At 39.4% G+C, this 16595-nt stretch overlaps 2 protein-coding genes and 1 long non-coding RNA gene across 4 annotated transcripts; 2 read left to right on the top strand and 1 right to left on the bottom strand.

The window, feature by feature from the left end:
• Window positions 1–1752: 1752 nt before the first annotated feature.
• s100s (S100 calcium binding protein S) lies at window positions 1753–5518 on the top strand. Its single transcript, XM_056742004.1, has 4 exons — window positions 1753–1815; window positions 3763–3818; window positions 4106–4259; window positions 5098–5518. The coding sequence occupies exons 2-4, from the start codon at window positions 3796–3798 to the stop codon at window positions 5296–5298; spliced, it is 378 nt and encodes a 125-aa protein (XP_056597982.1). The 5' UTR covers window positions 1753–1815; window positions 3763–3795; the 3' UTR covers window positions 5299–5518.
• Window positions 5145–10672, bottom strand: LOC130415967 (uncharacterized). The gene is made up of 3 exons (XR_008906000.1): window positions 10237–10672; window positions 8545–8603; window positions 5145–5275 (listed from the first exon to the last, which is right to left on the bottom strand). It is a non-coding gene; the product is annotated as an uncharacterized LOC130415967 (long non-coding RNA).
• A 484-nt stretch (window positions 10673–11156) lies between these two features.
• pygo2 (pygopus homolog 2 (Drosophila)) lies at window positions 11157–15490 on the top strand. Of its 2 annotated transcripts, none has more exons than XM_056742072.1 (3): window positions 11157–11248; window positions 12602–12651; window positions 12878–15490. In XM_056742072.1, the coding sequence occupies exons 2-3, from the start codon at window positions 12610–12612 to the stop codon at window positions 14507–14509; spliced, it is 1674 nt and encodes a 557-aa protein (XP_056598050.1). In that variant the 5' UTR covers window positions 11157–11248; window positions 12602–12609; the 3' UTR covers window positions 14510–15490. The 2 variants fall into 2 exon arrangements, with proteins under 2 accessions (XP_056598050.1, XP_056598049.1); XM_056742071.1 differs by having other exon boundaries at window positions 11169–12000.
• The last annotated feature ends 1105 nt before the right edge of the window (window positions 15491–16595 follow it).

Below are 16595 nucleotides of genomic sequence, written 5' to 3'. Positions count from 1 at the left end.
TGATGCATAACATGAGATTTTATTTCAACAAGTATTTAAAATTTCATGTGAGAATACATTTGTGGCTGTCTTTGGGACAGTCTGTTTTTTATCACCTTTGTCCTAAATAGTTCATTTTAAATAGTCCTAAGGTGTGACCGTTTATTTAAAAAAAGAATATATATATTAGTCCTTTTAAACTTAAGGTTGAGTGATGTCCGTCACAGATGTGGACCGCTCGAGGCCTCAGCACACACTGAACATCAAGGCCCAGCACAGCCCTGAACTGGGTCATTGCAACAAACCACAACAGTCCTAAAAGATATCCAGTTCATCACACAAACAGTTCCTATCATATCCGTACTTTATACACTTTATACTTTTCTTTAAAATATACACTTTATAAAAAGTAAAATATGTACAAAAGGAACTAATGGTCTGTTGTTGTACCCTATATTTTCCTATCAACAGTTAATATAGTATGAAATTACTTGATATATTTCATACTGTACAGAATAAACACTGCAATATTTTGAATAATACATAAGGAAATGCAGCACGGGGGGCACGTTGGCTTAGTGGTTAGCACGTTCGCCTCACACCTCCAGGGTTGGGGGTTCGATTCCCGCCTCCGACTTGTGTGTGTGGAGTTTGCATGTTCTCCCCGTGCCTCGGGGGTTTCCTCCGGGTATTCTGGTTTCCTCCCCTGGTCCAAAGACATGCATGGTAGGTTGATTGGCATCTCTAGAAAAATTGTCCGTAGGGTGTGAGTGCGTGAGTGAATGAGTGGGTGTGTGTGCCCTGCGATGGGTTGGCACTCCATCCAGGGTGTATCCTGCCTTGATGCCCGATGACTCCTGAGATAGGCACAGGCTCCCTGTGACCCGAGGTAGTTCGGATAAGCGGTAGAAAATGGATGGATGGATGGAAATGCAGCACTTTTTTAAATGAAATATTAAATTATATATTGCATTATATTTTTGCGAGTAAATTGCTACATAACCCAATGGCTAGTTATTCATATTTTACCCTGCCATAAGTATAATATAACTATTTTGTTTTATGTACAAAAAAATGTATAGTTATGAGGAACCTTTACAAAAAATGATCCACTGTTTTACTAAAACCGAAAAAACATTGTTAACCACAAAAACAGTTTAGCCACAGTTATCTAGTGTGATTTTAGTAAAACTATTGTTATAAAAATGGTAACCAAAAACATGGCCAATACACTTGTGTTTATAAGAGGAGATTATTTTATTGTGTGTTTTGATGGACGTCAACATCCCAAAATAATTTATAGTAATACATTTTTTTTAAATATACCAATGTGTTTTCTTTATTTCTTATATCCATATGTATAAGATTAAGTTAAATGTAAACAAATAAATAAATGAAAATGCAAAAAAGTTGCCAATCTAACAATGACCATTTTATAAAGTGTACATATGGGAAGTATCCACTCAATGTGATCGAGTGTCCACATACTCTTCCATTATTTCCTATGCTGTATGACTGACCATCTCTAACCGCTCAACAATTTAAGACTTTAATGCAAACTCCACTGTCCTGTAGAGCCTTTTTGTCTTGAGTTAACTGGCATGGCGGGGTCAAATGGCCCTTATGATGGCAGGTAAGTTTAAGAAGGTGAGTTCAGGAGGCGGGTAGACAGTAGAAACTGAAGATGCTAGATGTTGTTGTGAAAGGAGGGGGGAGTGAGTGATATTTAAACCCCAGAGGTTCTCTCTCTCCTCATATGTTCCACGGCTCCCTGACTGTCTATCACCATCTCCAGCACTTCATCTCAAACAAAGGAAGCTCTCCGAAGTCATTCAGGTAAGACGGACAATCGGATGGGAGAAAGGGATCCTTTCTCTCTTGAGTTTAAAGCTAATGAATGCTCTTCTGGATTTTCTACTGATACATCTTTTTCCGTTCTCTTTAAATATCTGTCTGTAGGTCAGAACTATTTCTACATTTTGGAAAGATTTTCTCCTAAACTATACTGCATTGTGACGTGGAAAACAATTGAATTTAATAGGGAGTAATTTTATTTTCGAGCCTAAATCGTAGAATATTTCAAACATTTATAATTTGGTGTGGAGTGTCATTGAGGATATGGTTCACTTGGACTTCGGCAATAACCATCAGAGATACTGAGGAGGACAGAACCTAAAAATAAAGGTGCTACAAATGGTTCTTCACAGTGTAAAACGTATTTTTAACGAACAGTTTCTCTTGAACCTTTATGAAACAGAAAGGTACTTTGGATGTTCTTTATGGATCATATACCGAAGTGTAGCCCAAAATTCAGATTGGTGGTCGACAGATTTTTGAAAGTTTAATACATTTCTAAATTTGGTTCCCATATTGAATGATTTAGGCGCATGAAGTTTAATAATTTTTAAAGGAAAAAATGGCCTTTGGCTTGTAGTTAAACTAATTCACCACTCTTTCCTTGTGTTTCGAAGAGCAGTACGTTTTCTCACTGTCACCTGGTCACTTGGTATTACGTTACTGTTCTCGTCTTGGTTGTCACAGTGTCAGAGAATTTCCAGAACGTCCATTCTATTCTTATATTTTTACGATATCAAAATATGACATCATTTTATCTTTTTGGGCACCTACACTTTGCATTTCATTGTATGATTTATATACAATTTATTTTTTCTAAAGCTGTTACCTTTAAAACCGTCTTATAGCCTTTCTTTTTTAAATGCCTTTTATGTTATACATCACACTTGTGCTTTCTAGTCAGTGCCCACGTGTTTTTTAGCTTTAGGATAAAGGTTTTTTTCCAAATTCACATGTGAGCACTTGAGCTTTCTCATTAGACATTATCTTAGGTTCACTAATTAGTTAAATTAGATGGTGTAGTACTACAAATAACTACCTGAAGCCCAGAGGCCTGATTACAGTAACAACGTCTTAAAGGGACAGTTCACCCGAAAAGGAAACTACCATAGATTTAACATATTTTTAAGAGGATATTTTGAGGAAAGCAAACAGAACAGTTTAGTTTAGTTACAAGTATTTTTCCAAATATCTTTCTCTGTGTTCATCAAAAAAAAATGATTTGAGTAAATAATGGTAGAGTTTTTTGGGGGGTGAACTGGTCCTTTAAGTCATACAACTCTGATTCAGTACACTGCAGAAATTCACTTTTATGCATGTGAGATTTCTATCACCTACCTTTGGCCTCTACAGTCATTAATCAACAATTCTTTTTCTTTGGCAAAATTTCAGGTTTGTGGGTATATGTGTGTCATCACATCAGTCTCGCATTACCTGTTTGAAGTTTCCCTGGGGAACTTGCCTGCAGTTTGTCTTCATTTTGACAGTTTTAATGTTTCACGCGAGGTTGATAGATGTGCCCTTGTTACTGTACGTGATCGACAGGTAGATGGTTTAGCTGCAAGCAGGGAAGCGTTCACAAGCTATTAATAAGCCGCCTGATGCTTTCAAAGTCAAGGCCCATAACACTACAGTTGTATATCTCTATACAAATTTCAAGGATAATCCCTCAAAAGTTTCAATCTAAATGTATTTGTGTCTCCCAGAAGTGCCAAATTTAAATTATTTACAGTACAACAATACTCACTAACCGTGTTTGTGTCTCAACATCTAAAAGTGCAGTCCAGAAAAACTACATCAACAAACCTCGTACAATAAGGAAAGCTTGGACTGTTTTGCGTTTCAGCGGTTTTTGAAGATTTCATCTCCAAAGAATTTCTCATTCATTGCACCTCATCAATGACTGTGTCTGTTTCTATACATGCGCAGTAGCTTCCTGAACCTGAAGAGAGAAGATCCAAGATGCCACGGTCAAAGTGTGATGTGTAAGAATGTTGCTTTTTGAGTAAACCCCCCTCTTCCTCAACAAACCTTTCCTCTGATTTAACAAAAACAACACAACATATATTATATATATATAATATCTCACACATTTGCAGACCAATTCTTTAGTCATTTTATCTACCCATCACCCAAACCCTATGCTTGTGCCAGAATTAATTGAGCCAAAGCTCTGCCCATGCTAGTCATGTCACCATGCATGCAGCTGGGTCTAGCGAGGAGCGCGCCACCTCGTTGTGTCTAACCTTTGACCTTTTGGGCCACATTACAGCATGTCCAAAGAACCCAGCTCCAACTTGGAAAGCGCGATGCAGATGCTCATCAAGACCTTTCATAAGTATTCTGGGAAGGAAGGAGACAAATTCACGCTCAGTCGAGGAGAATTGAGGGAACTGCTGACAGAGGAGCTGGGAAATTATCTAGGGGTAAGAGAAAGAAATAACACTGAATTTGTGTTGAACAGTGTCTATGAATGAATGTCTACATGTGGCTCCAAAGAGTATCTGTGCGGTTATTTGGACAGGATATGTACTGTATATGGGTACCCCATAGGCAAACCCAGGTCAACCTGCAATAGTTATTCAACAAAATTAATAAGGAATATTTTTAAATAAACATTTGAACATTTTAAATTATATTAAATAAATATATTAAATAAACATAAAATATTATCCTTATCCTATTTGGCTGCCACCATCATGTTGTGGCACTTTTGCAAACACCTGCTGTCTGCCATATATCAGCCAAAAACAATTTGAAAGAACCTGTATGACCAGTTAAGATTTGCATTACACAAACACTTGATAACGAATCATTTGCAGATTCACAGTGACCCTGCAAATATGTCCTGTGCAAAACACATGCATTAAGATCTAGGGCTCTTTTCTTAAAATGGCACACACGTTGGCACCACTTTGAATTAAAGAGATAAATCACCCAAGAATTAAATTGTGTTATTGTCTTTTCAACCTTTATCATTTAAAACCTGTACGACTTTCTATGAGATATTTTGAAGAATGTTGGCAACCAAACAACATTGAATACAGACAGTTAGCAAAATATCTTCTTTTGAGTTGACAGAACTTTTATTTTTGAGAGAACTCTACCAATAACACTGTAGATTTCACGTAACACAATAAGAAAAAACTTTCTTATTCTATATATAAATAGTCACATTTGGAATGACATGAGGAAAAAAACACTATTTTTCATTTTTGGAACCATCTTCAATTCCATCTCGTTTTATTTTTGGTCCCCCCACAGAACGCCCAAGATAAAGACGCGGTGGAACGTGTAATGAATGACCTAGATGCCAACAACGATGGCGAGGTGGACTTCACCGAGTTCATCATCCTCATAGGCGCGCTGACTGTGGCCTGCAACGACTTCTTCCTGGACAGCCCGCCGCCCAAAAGTAAGGCCGACAGCAATAGCGACGGAGCTGCAGAGGAAAAGAAAGAATAACGGTGCTTACACAACAAGAGAGAAGTATTAGTGCGTAGTAGTGCTGAGAACAGAGTGAGATTCTAGCTTCCTTCATTTCTTTCATCGGGACTGACAAACCTATAGTTCCTGAAGGAGATTTGCTTTTTATAATTCAACACAGCTGTTCGTTACTTTCAATGCAAAACTGTCAAACCCAAAGGCGAACACTTGGGGGGCTGATGGAAAACACGCGGGGTAGTGCCAGGAGCTGGTTTGTCTAACACTAAGCTATTTTTCACAGTTGATAAAAGTTATTGAGGAGAAAGATGTTATGTTTGGGTACATAAAAACATACGGCTAAAAATGTTTAGTGCAAGGTACGTGTTAAGGAATGTGTTATGGACAGTTATGATCACCTGATGCTATGGTATTTTACATAATTTATTTATGAAATTATGCATCATTACATCCATTTCAAAGTTACCATGAAGTCTTAAAAGTGTTCATATACAATCACATCTGAAATGATTCAGTGTTGAACTTGGTTTGTCTCTGTCTTTGCATCTATTTTTTGCCTATTTGTATTGAATAACAAATGAGTATCTTCTTAATTATAATAAACGTGCAACTGACCTCCACATTTGTCTTTTTCATCATTTTAAAATGCAAAACTGGGAAACTAATTTGTTTTCCTTGCACCACTTATCCTTAGCTATCACTGATTTACATGGAAGGGATGAAAGTTATCTTGTCTGCACAGGTTCAGAGAACAATGGTGCCTTTGTTTAAGCCAATTCGGTCGTTGGCTTCCTTTTCGGCAGATATGCTGATAAACTTTATTTTACCCTGGTGTAGTGCGGTCGTAAAACCCTTTTACAACTTTGATTGACCTGGTAGTAACCAGATGACCGAAGCTAGGTTATATATTATACAAACATGGCATGGGGATTCCAAGTAGATGTGTGTAAATATTACAAAGCGGCTCATCCTGGACTCACTTCCGGCTCAACCTGTCTGACCCGATTTACTACTTGCTATGTTTACTGTGCAGACTGGGGAAGCAACAATAAAGCTTCACAGATAATTGTGTTTGAAAAAAATTAGTCTGGCTTAAGTATAAACAAAATCCTCTTTGGGCCAGTTCACTAGACACCCCTGGGCCTCCATATCCGGGCATTTACGTGAATGGGTGAAGATAAAAATTCCCAAAACTGTTGGTCAAGATTAAGTTGCAATAATATACAACCGCAGAAAAAAATAAGAGAGCATTCCAAATTTTAATCATGTCTATATGTATTGTGGGCAATTCAGTCCAGTATCAAATGACAAGAGATGAAAACTGTTATAAAATCAAGGTTATACTTATAAATAGTAAATTCAGAAAAACTAAAACTAATATTGAAACGGTCTCTTATTGTTTTCCGTGGCTGTGTTTTGAATCTGACAGCGAAGCAAATAACTAACAGCTGATTGGCTGTTTAAAATATAAGGCGGGGCTTGAGTTCCTCTTTTAACAGTAAGCCATGACTACAAAGGCCATATTATTTAGCAAATATTCATATAATAATAATAACAACAACAAACATACAATAATTAATTGCTTACCTTTACCGATTATTACTGATACATTTATTGAAAAAAATCCTTAGATATGTCTGTGGTTTATACCCTACCCTCATATTCCCAAAAGCAAATACTCAGAGCTAATTACTTGGATCCAGATCAAGATGTATAATCAATTATGGATGCTATCTTTAATTTCAATGATATAAGCATTTACTGGCTCGTGTTACACGGCAATCGATCACATGTTGTCTTGTTTCACATTAGCAAAACAAGCTGTTCTTGGTGCCTCCTTTGTTCATTAAGATAAATAGAGTAACAAAATAAGGCTTCATGATATTCATGCAACGAAATCATCAACTGCAATACAAATCATCAAATCTGTCATATTTTATGTACATTTACAGCTCACTGAAAAACTATATGAGTCAAATCTAGAAGTTGTAGCGGATTTAAACACAGAGAAAAGAGAATATTGCATGATAATGAAAAATGCAAAAACAAAGAAATCTGAAACATATACAAAGATCTGATTTTGAACCTCTATTAGCCCCATAATACTGTTTCTTAATAAAGTTTCTGTTCAATGAGTGGTGACAGTCCCTGAAAATATGTATGAGGGCCTGTGTGCGTCTTTGTAGAAATGTAGACCATATTGGTCTGGAATGAGTGATTCACAGCCCATCAAAGGCAGACCTCTGTGGTTAACTGGTTTAACTCAACAAATCATTCAATGCATTTTTCCTTTGTGACCAAGAATGAATGCCAGTGCGACCACAAAAGACTTCCATATGTTTTGGAAGCCATTTTATAATAATAAATGTAAGTTCCACAAGGCCTGTACTTAATACAGTGGATACAAAATTTACAAGCATCAAACACGTCTGAATTTCAAAGCATTATATGGAATTACATATACATATAACAGTAAATATTTGCAATAACTATAAAAGTGCACTTGGGAATATATAACATATGATCCACCTTTTATTTGACTTTTTTGGCCAACTAACCGTTTTAAATTTTAAATAGATTATCAAGATTACACTGGTGAAGGTTATAGTATAAACTACAGTTACGTTTTGTGATATGGAAGCTACAAAACTTTTCCTTTAAAATGTTTTTTTTTAAGAATGTTTGCACTATCTTTCATTAAAAGAAATGCTACTGTAGGATTTTTTATCTAATGGAATGACTTCATATATTCATAAGTGCACAAACCATTTCCGAGGTAAATGCAGTAATATGAGTTTTACGTAGATTACTGAATTGTGGGTGATTCAGATTATTTAGATTCAATATAGAAATAGCCCTGCGATGGGTTGGCACTCCATCCAGGGTGTATCCTGCCTTGATGCCCGATGACTCCTGAGATAGGCACAGGCTCCCCGTGACCCGAGGTAGTTCGGATAAGCGGTAGAAAATGGAATGGAATATAGAAATATTTTTCACTTTTTATGGCATTCTACATATAGATCATATACTACTGTATATTCTATCTGCACAGAATCATTACGCAAAATGTATAAAATAAAATTGTCATTGCATCTTTTCTTCAACAAACAAAGGCAAATATTCTGACAGCCTTTTGGACGTGCCTGGGAATTCTGTGGCAGCTTTGATGTGAGGGTATCGCCTGACGGCACCCGTTTGGTAACCGTAGTGCTCCATGTCACCGCTATCTAGGCAGGCTGTCTGGTCGGGCCCTGACAGACATCTCACCTCGCAAACGCCTCCGCCGCAGTCTCCTCCCACCACTGACATCCACACTCGACTCATCTCTAAACAGGATGACACAAAATAATATCAACAATAGCTTCTGTATCACATTTCACACAAGCAGAAAAACAAATTCCAACTGAGCACTTTAAAGTGGAGACACACATGAAGATTCACCCGTGTGCATAGACGTGACATCAAAGACTTTGGCAGGCCATGTACATGCAAAGTAAATGTGAAATCATCATACACAATGCTGAGAAACGTGAGCGTGTTTCAGCAGGTTCAGTCAGTGTGCCACAGGTGAGAATGCCAGAGATTAGAACTGCGATCATGTTTAGGAGTGAAAGCGTTACTCTCAAAGGAAATGTTTTGGAACGTCTTCAGTCGTTTATATTCTTCCTCATACTTTTGGGATGTATGCCACTTTGTGAAGTGATATCCACTGACTTTTGCCCTGAATGAATAGTATTTATACACCATTAAAAGGCTAATCTAAATGTACTTTAGGCACATGTGCCTACAGTAGTTTCTACATGTTTGCTTTATCCGTCATGGTTGACTTTTCTCTCTCTCTCTGTCTCTCTCTCTCTCTCTCTCTCTCTCTCTCTCTCTCTCTCTGTCTCTCATGCATTATGCTCATGGAGGACTGCTCTGCTCTTAAACTGGATCACTGCTTGCGTCACAAGAGACTTCTTATCAGACTCAGCTATCACGATGATGAAGGAAGAAGGGTAAAAAGAGAGGGATCGTAGCGTGCAAACCAAAAAAGAAGGAGGGAGGCTGGTGTCAATTTGCTCCTTTTTCCTGCCGAAACGATACCAAGACAACAACACTTTGCCCATTTTTAGCAGCGTGATTCCCTTCGGCTATCACGTCTTGCTGCTATTCTAGCCTTAAACCTGGGCACCTTAAATCTGATCCGCATACAGTCATTAACCTCGTCGCCTCTGTCACCCCTTCACCTAACCTTAACTGTGATCTTATCCCGCCTATGACAGAATCCCTGGATTAACAATTCATCTGAATTTAAGGCAATGCAGACGGTAACTCGAAGCCAGGGCTAAGATTAACACTGATGGGTCTCGACGAGGGCCTGAGAACGCAGAAATCATTCATGATGTGCACCTGGGAAACACACACCAGGATGATTCAATGAAATGATTCAATGATGTAAGGTGTTTCATGTACATTTATTGATATGATATTGTCAATAATGGTAATGATAATAATGTCAAGCATGCCAAGTACTAACAACAATTATTATAACAAACAAAGAATAAATATCCAACTGTACAACATACACAAAGACAACAAAGTGTTTAGATAAAGCATTGTGGAATAATGTAGATTAGGTTTGTGGCAAAAAACTATTAATTCATAACGTCCAATTACTTTTAGTTTAGCAGACTTCATAGGGTCATAGATGTACCAACTTCAGGTAGTTACAGTTAAACAAGTGATTGGAAAAAAATTTGTAGAAATTTATTGTTCAATTTTTTGAACAATAGATGTCCCATGTACAATTTCAGTGGTGGTTCTCTTATACAACCACTAGAGGTCGCCAAAAGACTGCACACTACATTACTACGCCACAACCAGGAAGCATACTGCAATCATAATACGTATTTATGGGAATCATTTATAGATAAACGTAGATTATGTTGACGTATTTATAGATGTAATGATTTTTACCTGTCTTCTCCTGTGATCCGCGGTAAATTATGCTTTAAATCAGTTTCACAAGTTGACCTTCTTTTTTCCGTTTATGATTTATATTGGGAGCAGTCCTAGATCAGTGCGAAAGAAAGTTTATTATTTATCACTATTAAATCGAGTGTTTCATCGCCAGAGTGCTTAGTAACTTGCATTTCACAGTTCAAAGTCCCCCTGAAAAAGTTCAACGATGGGTTGACACGTCTCCGATGGGACCGAAGGGGAAACCACACAAAATGTCGTTGTTTTTATTCCTCCCTTTGTCAAATGAATTTTAAACGGACACATTAAGGGATATAATTACGTTTGTACATCTAGAGTTAACAAATCAACACTTTTACTTTTCGAAAGAAGTTAGGGCATAGGGTGATCACTTCGGAATAGAACACGGGGAAGGAATACCCCAGTTCATGAGCCTTAAAACTACAAATCCACTAATGCAACTGATGCAGAATCTACAGACATTTGGCAGCCCCTATAACTGGAGTTGGGGGTAAACCATCCGGACTTAGAAAGTTGTAAGAGTACGTTTCTTACTAAACACATACATAAAATAACAAAGGCACAAACTACGCTTTATTTTTTACGATTTATTGTATCGCCTACCACAGTTAAATAAGCCCTAAATCCACAACAAAGAACGGTCATATCCCGTAAAGAAATCAGAAATGGTACGATCTCGAATGGCCCACACATACGATTCACCGGGGGTGAACGAGAAACATCTTGACCTATTACAGATAAGAAAGCGGAAGATATGAAACAAAGTTTCGCGTCGTAAATTTCCACGTAGAACTTATAGTATGACATTATAATTAATATGTCTTAAAACGTGAACTTTTGGTAAAAACGACATACAGGCATTAGCCATACCTCCCCTATTTTCCACACATGCTCTGCGCGAGTAGACTCCGGCTGTCCCTCTTTGTCCGGCAACGAGTAGGCCGTAATTAACATGGCCAATTTCGCGTTTGGGGATAAATATTAAATCGTAAGTCTATTTGACATTGATTGTTTGTCATATAAGGGTTGCCATCCATGTCTTGATGCAACAGTCAGGTGTATATGAATGAGCTGTGTGAGCAACGTTTCACAATTGTACCTTGCTTGCTGATGGCTAAACGGCTAACGGTAGCTATGTAGCGCATTCAAATCACGTTTGAATTAAATTACCGATGAATTTGCGTTTAACGCGTGATTAACGCTCGCGTAACGCGTTCCGAATAATCGGGCCGTTTAAAATGAGGTCAAATGCTTTGTGTGTTTGCATCTTAATGTCATTTAGACAGCAGTCCAGGTAGAGACACATCTGTATGTGATCACATTGCAGACAGGCAGATGTGCAATCACATTCAGTCCATTCTGATCACATTGATTTTGCGTTACATGCTATTACAGCGGCCGGTTTGCGTGCTTGCAAAAATCTGACGTTGCGTTTTTACGTCTGTGATGCTTAAGCAAATCACATAACTATTTGAGTGTAAACGTGCAGAATATGACAAATCTGATTTAGGGCCCTAATGCATCCTTCAGACATGTTATTAAATAGGTGCCCGACTTCATCACCCTATTGGTAACGTTACAATTGAGTTTTTGGGACGGCGGGGTGATACTCGTTGGACCCGAGGAGGTATTTGTCAAATATACTCATTTCTGTAAATGAACGGTGATATGGCACCGCATCGACACTCATTTTAATGGCGGGACAGCAGGCGGGACAGAGTCAAGGAAAACGAGGCAAAGGTAGGAAACTGTCCATCAGCGCATCTCTGTGTCCGAGCGGAAATCCACACAGCTCTGGCTGCAAATCTCCCTTTCCCTGTCCGCACATGCCTAAATGTACGGTGGCCTTGTTTTGCGTGGGGAGCTGTTTTTGGGTAGCTTTATGTCAACCTCGCATCACTTGTCTCTTCACCTGGCGTGTTCGTTTGTTTTGTTTTCACACACTGCATCAACTCTTTTTCCTACTTGTTGTTTGCCCTAAAGCAAGCCTCTTTCCTGGGTTCAGGGTTTGGGATCCTAGATGTCTTTTTTGCTATACTGAATTCCTTCTGTGTAATTTTAATGTATAACATTTCATTAGCTAGGTCTCATAGGTGTACAAAGATAGCAAATTGTATAGAAATTAAGTCTGATGTCTTGAAATGTAAAAGTTATTTTAATTAGTAAATTGTGGTTGACATTTAATTTAACTTCTTTGTAGTGATTTGGCGATCAGTCATCTTGTCTTGTCCTTGTTTTCGGTAGAATGAAAGTTGAAACGTTCAATATATGCTTTACTTTAAAAGCTAATCTCTCGTCTCCCATTTCTTGTATTTCCATTCATACATTTTTGCCTCTGCAGGTTCCCAGATGAAGAGCCCGGAGAAAAAAAAGAGGAAATCTAATGCTCAGGTTAATTTCTTACTATTTAGTTCTTACACTTATTGATTAAATGGATAGTTCACGAAATAGTAATTCTGTGTCATTTTGTTCTAAACACATTTGATTGTCATTACTAATTTACTATTTTTTGAAGATTTGTTTGCCACTTAAGTTTGTAATAACATGTACAAATATGAGCCTAAATTATTTTATTCAGTGCCATCACCTTTTTCTCATCCGTTGTATTTTCTTGTAGGGAGCATCGTTCTCCCACCTCTCGGAGTTCGCACCCCCTCCCACTCCCATGGTGGATCACCTGGTGGCCTCTAACCCTTTTGACGATGACTTTGGTCCCCCATCACGACCTGTCGGTGGAGGAGGTCCAGGTGGTGCCCCTTTTCTGTCCAGCCCAGGGGCAGGTGGAGGAGGCTACGGTGGGCCCGGTCGAATGACAGCAGGAATGGGATTCATGGGTGGCCCTGGAGGACCTGGAGGCGGACAGCCTGGACGAAGACCTCCTTTCGGCCCCCCGACACAAAACGCTGGACCACACCACCCTCTTGGGTTTGGTGGCATGCCGGGCTTTGGAGGTGGTGGAGGCGGAGGAGGGGGCGGAGGAGGTTTTCCACCTGGTGGGCCATCACAGTTTAACATGCCGCCCAATTTTAGCCCTCCCATGCACCCTGGACAGGGCTTCAACCCAATGTTGTCACCTGGAGCAATGGGAGGTGGACCGGGTGGTGGAGGAGGTCCGCCTCATCCTCGGTTTGGGATGCCTCAGCAACAGCCTCCACATGGACAGGGAGGCCATCCCTTTAACAGCCCACCCTTACCTGGAGGGCACGGCCCCCGTGGGCCACCCCATGGCCCCATGAACCCCATGGGGGGTATGGGAGGTGGAATGAACATGATGGGAATAGGTGGTGGTGGTGGGGTTAACATGGTGGGTGGGCACCCAGGTATGGCTCCACAAGGACAGTTTCCACCTCCACAAGATGGGCCATACCCTGGATCTAGTCCCCCTGTAGGTGAAGATGGCAAGAACTTTGGCGGTGGTCCAGGTGGTGGTCCACCTGTTCCATCTCAACAGCAACCACCCAACATGAATCCCTCTGGTCCTCCATCCAACAATGCTACCCCCGGTCCATCCCCAGCTCCTGGTCCCGCGCAGCCTGGAGGAGGTTTCCCAGGCCATTCAGATGTTTCTCAAACCAACCCCAATACACCAGGGCAACCCCAGTCGGCTCCCGCACCCCCCAATCCAAATTCTTCCCCAACAGGCCCTCTTAATGGTCCACAGCCTCAACAAGCACCAACCAATCAGCATCCTCCACCAAACTCCACCGGCGGTCCTGGTCCCAACACTCCATCCAACCAGCAGCAACCGACACCACCTAACTCCAACCCGGGGTCCGCCTCCTACAACCAGCAGAACAATGCTTCCGGAGGTCCGATGCCAAACCAGCCACCCAACTCCAACCAGAACAACCTTAACAACAGCAGTGGCGGCAACACCCCAGGTAGTAACCCTAATCCTCCATCCAACTCTAACTCTACACCAAACACCCAGTCCCCTCTTCCCAGCGGGCCTGCTCCAACATCTGGCGGCCCAGGCTCCGGGCCCCCAAAGCTGGGTGGAGGCATGGTGTTCCCCTGTGGCCTCTGCATGTCAGAAGTGCATGATGACCAGGAGGCCATCTTATGTGAAGCTTCATGCCAACGTTGGTTCCATAGAGACTGCACGGGCCTTACTGAGCCAGCTTATGGGTTGCTAACCAGGGAAAGTGCCGCTGTCTGGGCCTGTGACTTCTGTCTCAAGACAAAAGAGATTCAAGCTGTTTATGTGCGTCAGGGACTGGGCCAGCTTGTGGCTGCAAATGATGGTTAAATGACTTCATATGGCTAAAGAAGGAGGAAAAGATATTAGATTTTTGCTCTGTGCTTCATGTCGTGTGTTTCTCAGTGAAATGGAGAGTGGAACTGAATAAAAAGACAGAGAACCAGGAGAGCGAGAGAAACCAGAACATCAGACTTGGAATCTGATGCTACATATTGCGTTGTCCTTCACAGACCACATAAGCACTTTTAGGGCCCCTGTTTCTGACGAAACACAATCAGATGTAAAGACTTCGTTGTATATAGAAACCATGACACACTTTTAAAACTTCTGTTCTCATACTCTTCTTCGAGGTTTTCACTTTAGCGTGGTGACAAAAAATTCAGAATAATCCGTTTCTGGCAGTAGTGGAAAATCTGACATTTGATAGGTATGTACAAGAATTCAAGCATTTGCGATGTACCCCAGATCTGCCCCATTTTATTTCCACAAAATCCAACTTGTTGATCTGCAAAGCACTGATGCCAACTTTCTACCTCAAAAATTCGATAAATGTCTGGCAAAGAACGCTTTAGCAATGACTGATGTTAAAGCAAGTGTGTAGTCACCACACAACCTCTCCTCTCACTGATCTCCATTTCAGTACATCCAAAGCCAACTGTCAGTCTAGACATGTAGTTAAAGAACATTTACTGCGTCCATCAAGGAATACAGGGGTGTTTTTTAAAGACAGAGATGAGGGTCCTGCTATTCTCTGTCAATAAAATTCTTGATTGATTTTCTTCATGTACAGCTACTCACTGTTTTTTTTTTTACACAAAAGTGGCTAATGGTGGCTGGTGGCATAGCAAATAGTGGTAATCCATAACCATATCAATGTACGTACGTATTCTAAGGATTGCATGTGAACCAATGCAGTACTTCGTCAGATCTTTTTTAATCGTAACTTTTCATTGTTCCGATTAACCCTCAACCTGGGCTATGAAGTAGTAGACCAAATAAAAGGGCGAAGTAAAATGATGTTGCAAAGTATGATGTTTGCAATTTCTTTCTTTGTCGATTTTACATTTGTCCAAGTTGCCTTTTTTTCCTCAATTGTTTCTGTTTAATGTACTTGTGTGTATGCTGTTCAATGTGCTTGCTCTGGTGCCCTCCATTTGCATTTTGCAGTAATATAGGGGTATACAGGGTTCAGCCTCTTCACTGAAAGAAGTAAACTGACTTGTTTTTTTTTTACAATTCCCTGTCTCTTTGACCTTTTACTTATGATAAATGTGGGTCTGAAAACACTTAATAGCTCTTTATAATTAAAGGAATCTGAGATGCAGATATTTTTGAAGTAATTTAAAAAGAGTTTTTAAATGTATATTAAATCTTCAGATGAGAAATCAGATTTTATATATTAATATTAAGTGTTACTTCAATAATGCTTTTTTATAAGATTGTATTCTGGTTGCCAGCATGTTTTCTTTTTACGTTTACACTGATGCTAGTGGTATCTCATGCAAAGTGTAAGAAACATTTTTAATACGTCCTTGGAAATATGGGAAATCTTAAGTAAAAGGCTCGAATAGCTTATGTGGTCTTTAAATCACCCTAACTTTTTACAATATGGTTTTCCTATAACAGAGGGATATAGTAATTTTATGTTATAATACTTTTTTACAATGGACCTCATTTGTAACCCAAGCAAGACAAATCTCTAAATAATTTGTAAATCTGCGTTTAAAAAACCCCCCACAAAAACGTCTGACACACCCATGAGAATTTTTAATAGCATTTTAAAATATTTTTTATAGAAAATTTGCTTTGACGTTAAAATATATTTTAGAAAGATGTAACTAAAGTATAATACTGTATATGACAAAACCAAGCATCCAAACTGAACAAAAAACATACAGAGTTAATTAAAATTGAATCTCGGTTAAACTTGAATTAAAATAAATGAAGTAAAAATATTTCAAGATGCTCATTTTTAAATCATTTAGTTTGAGTTTAAAACACAACATTACCTCCAATAAACATTGTAATCTAGTTTTAAAATGAGGTCCTACATTTTTCGCATTAGATTGACGTTGGATCTCGGCCAATGACCGATTCCCATCGGTTGGCCTTGAAACAACTGCCCGGCCAATGA

Source organism: Triplophysa dalaica, chromosome 25 (genome assembly GCF_015846415.1).
Source record: "Triplophysa dalaica isolate WHDGS20190420 chromosome 25, ASM1584641v1, whole genome shotgun sequence".
Taxonomy (NCBI): domain Eukaryota; kingdom Metazoa; phylum Chordata; class Actinopteri; order Cypriniformes; family Nemacheilidae; genus Triplophysa; species Triplophysa dalaica.
The sequence above is the reverse complement of the archived record's forward strand: the minus strand, read 5'-3'. Positions and strand labels throughout refer to the sequence as shown.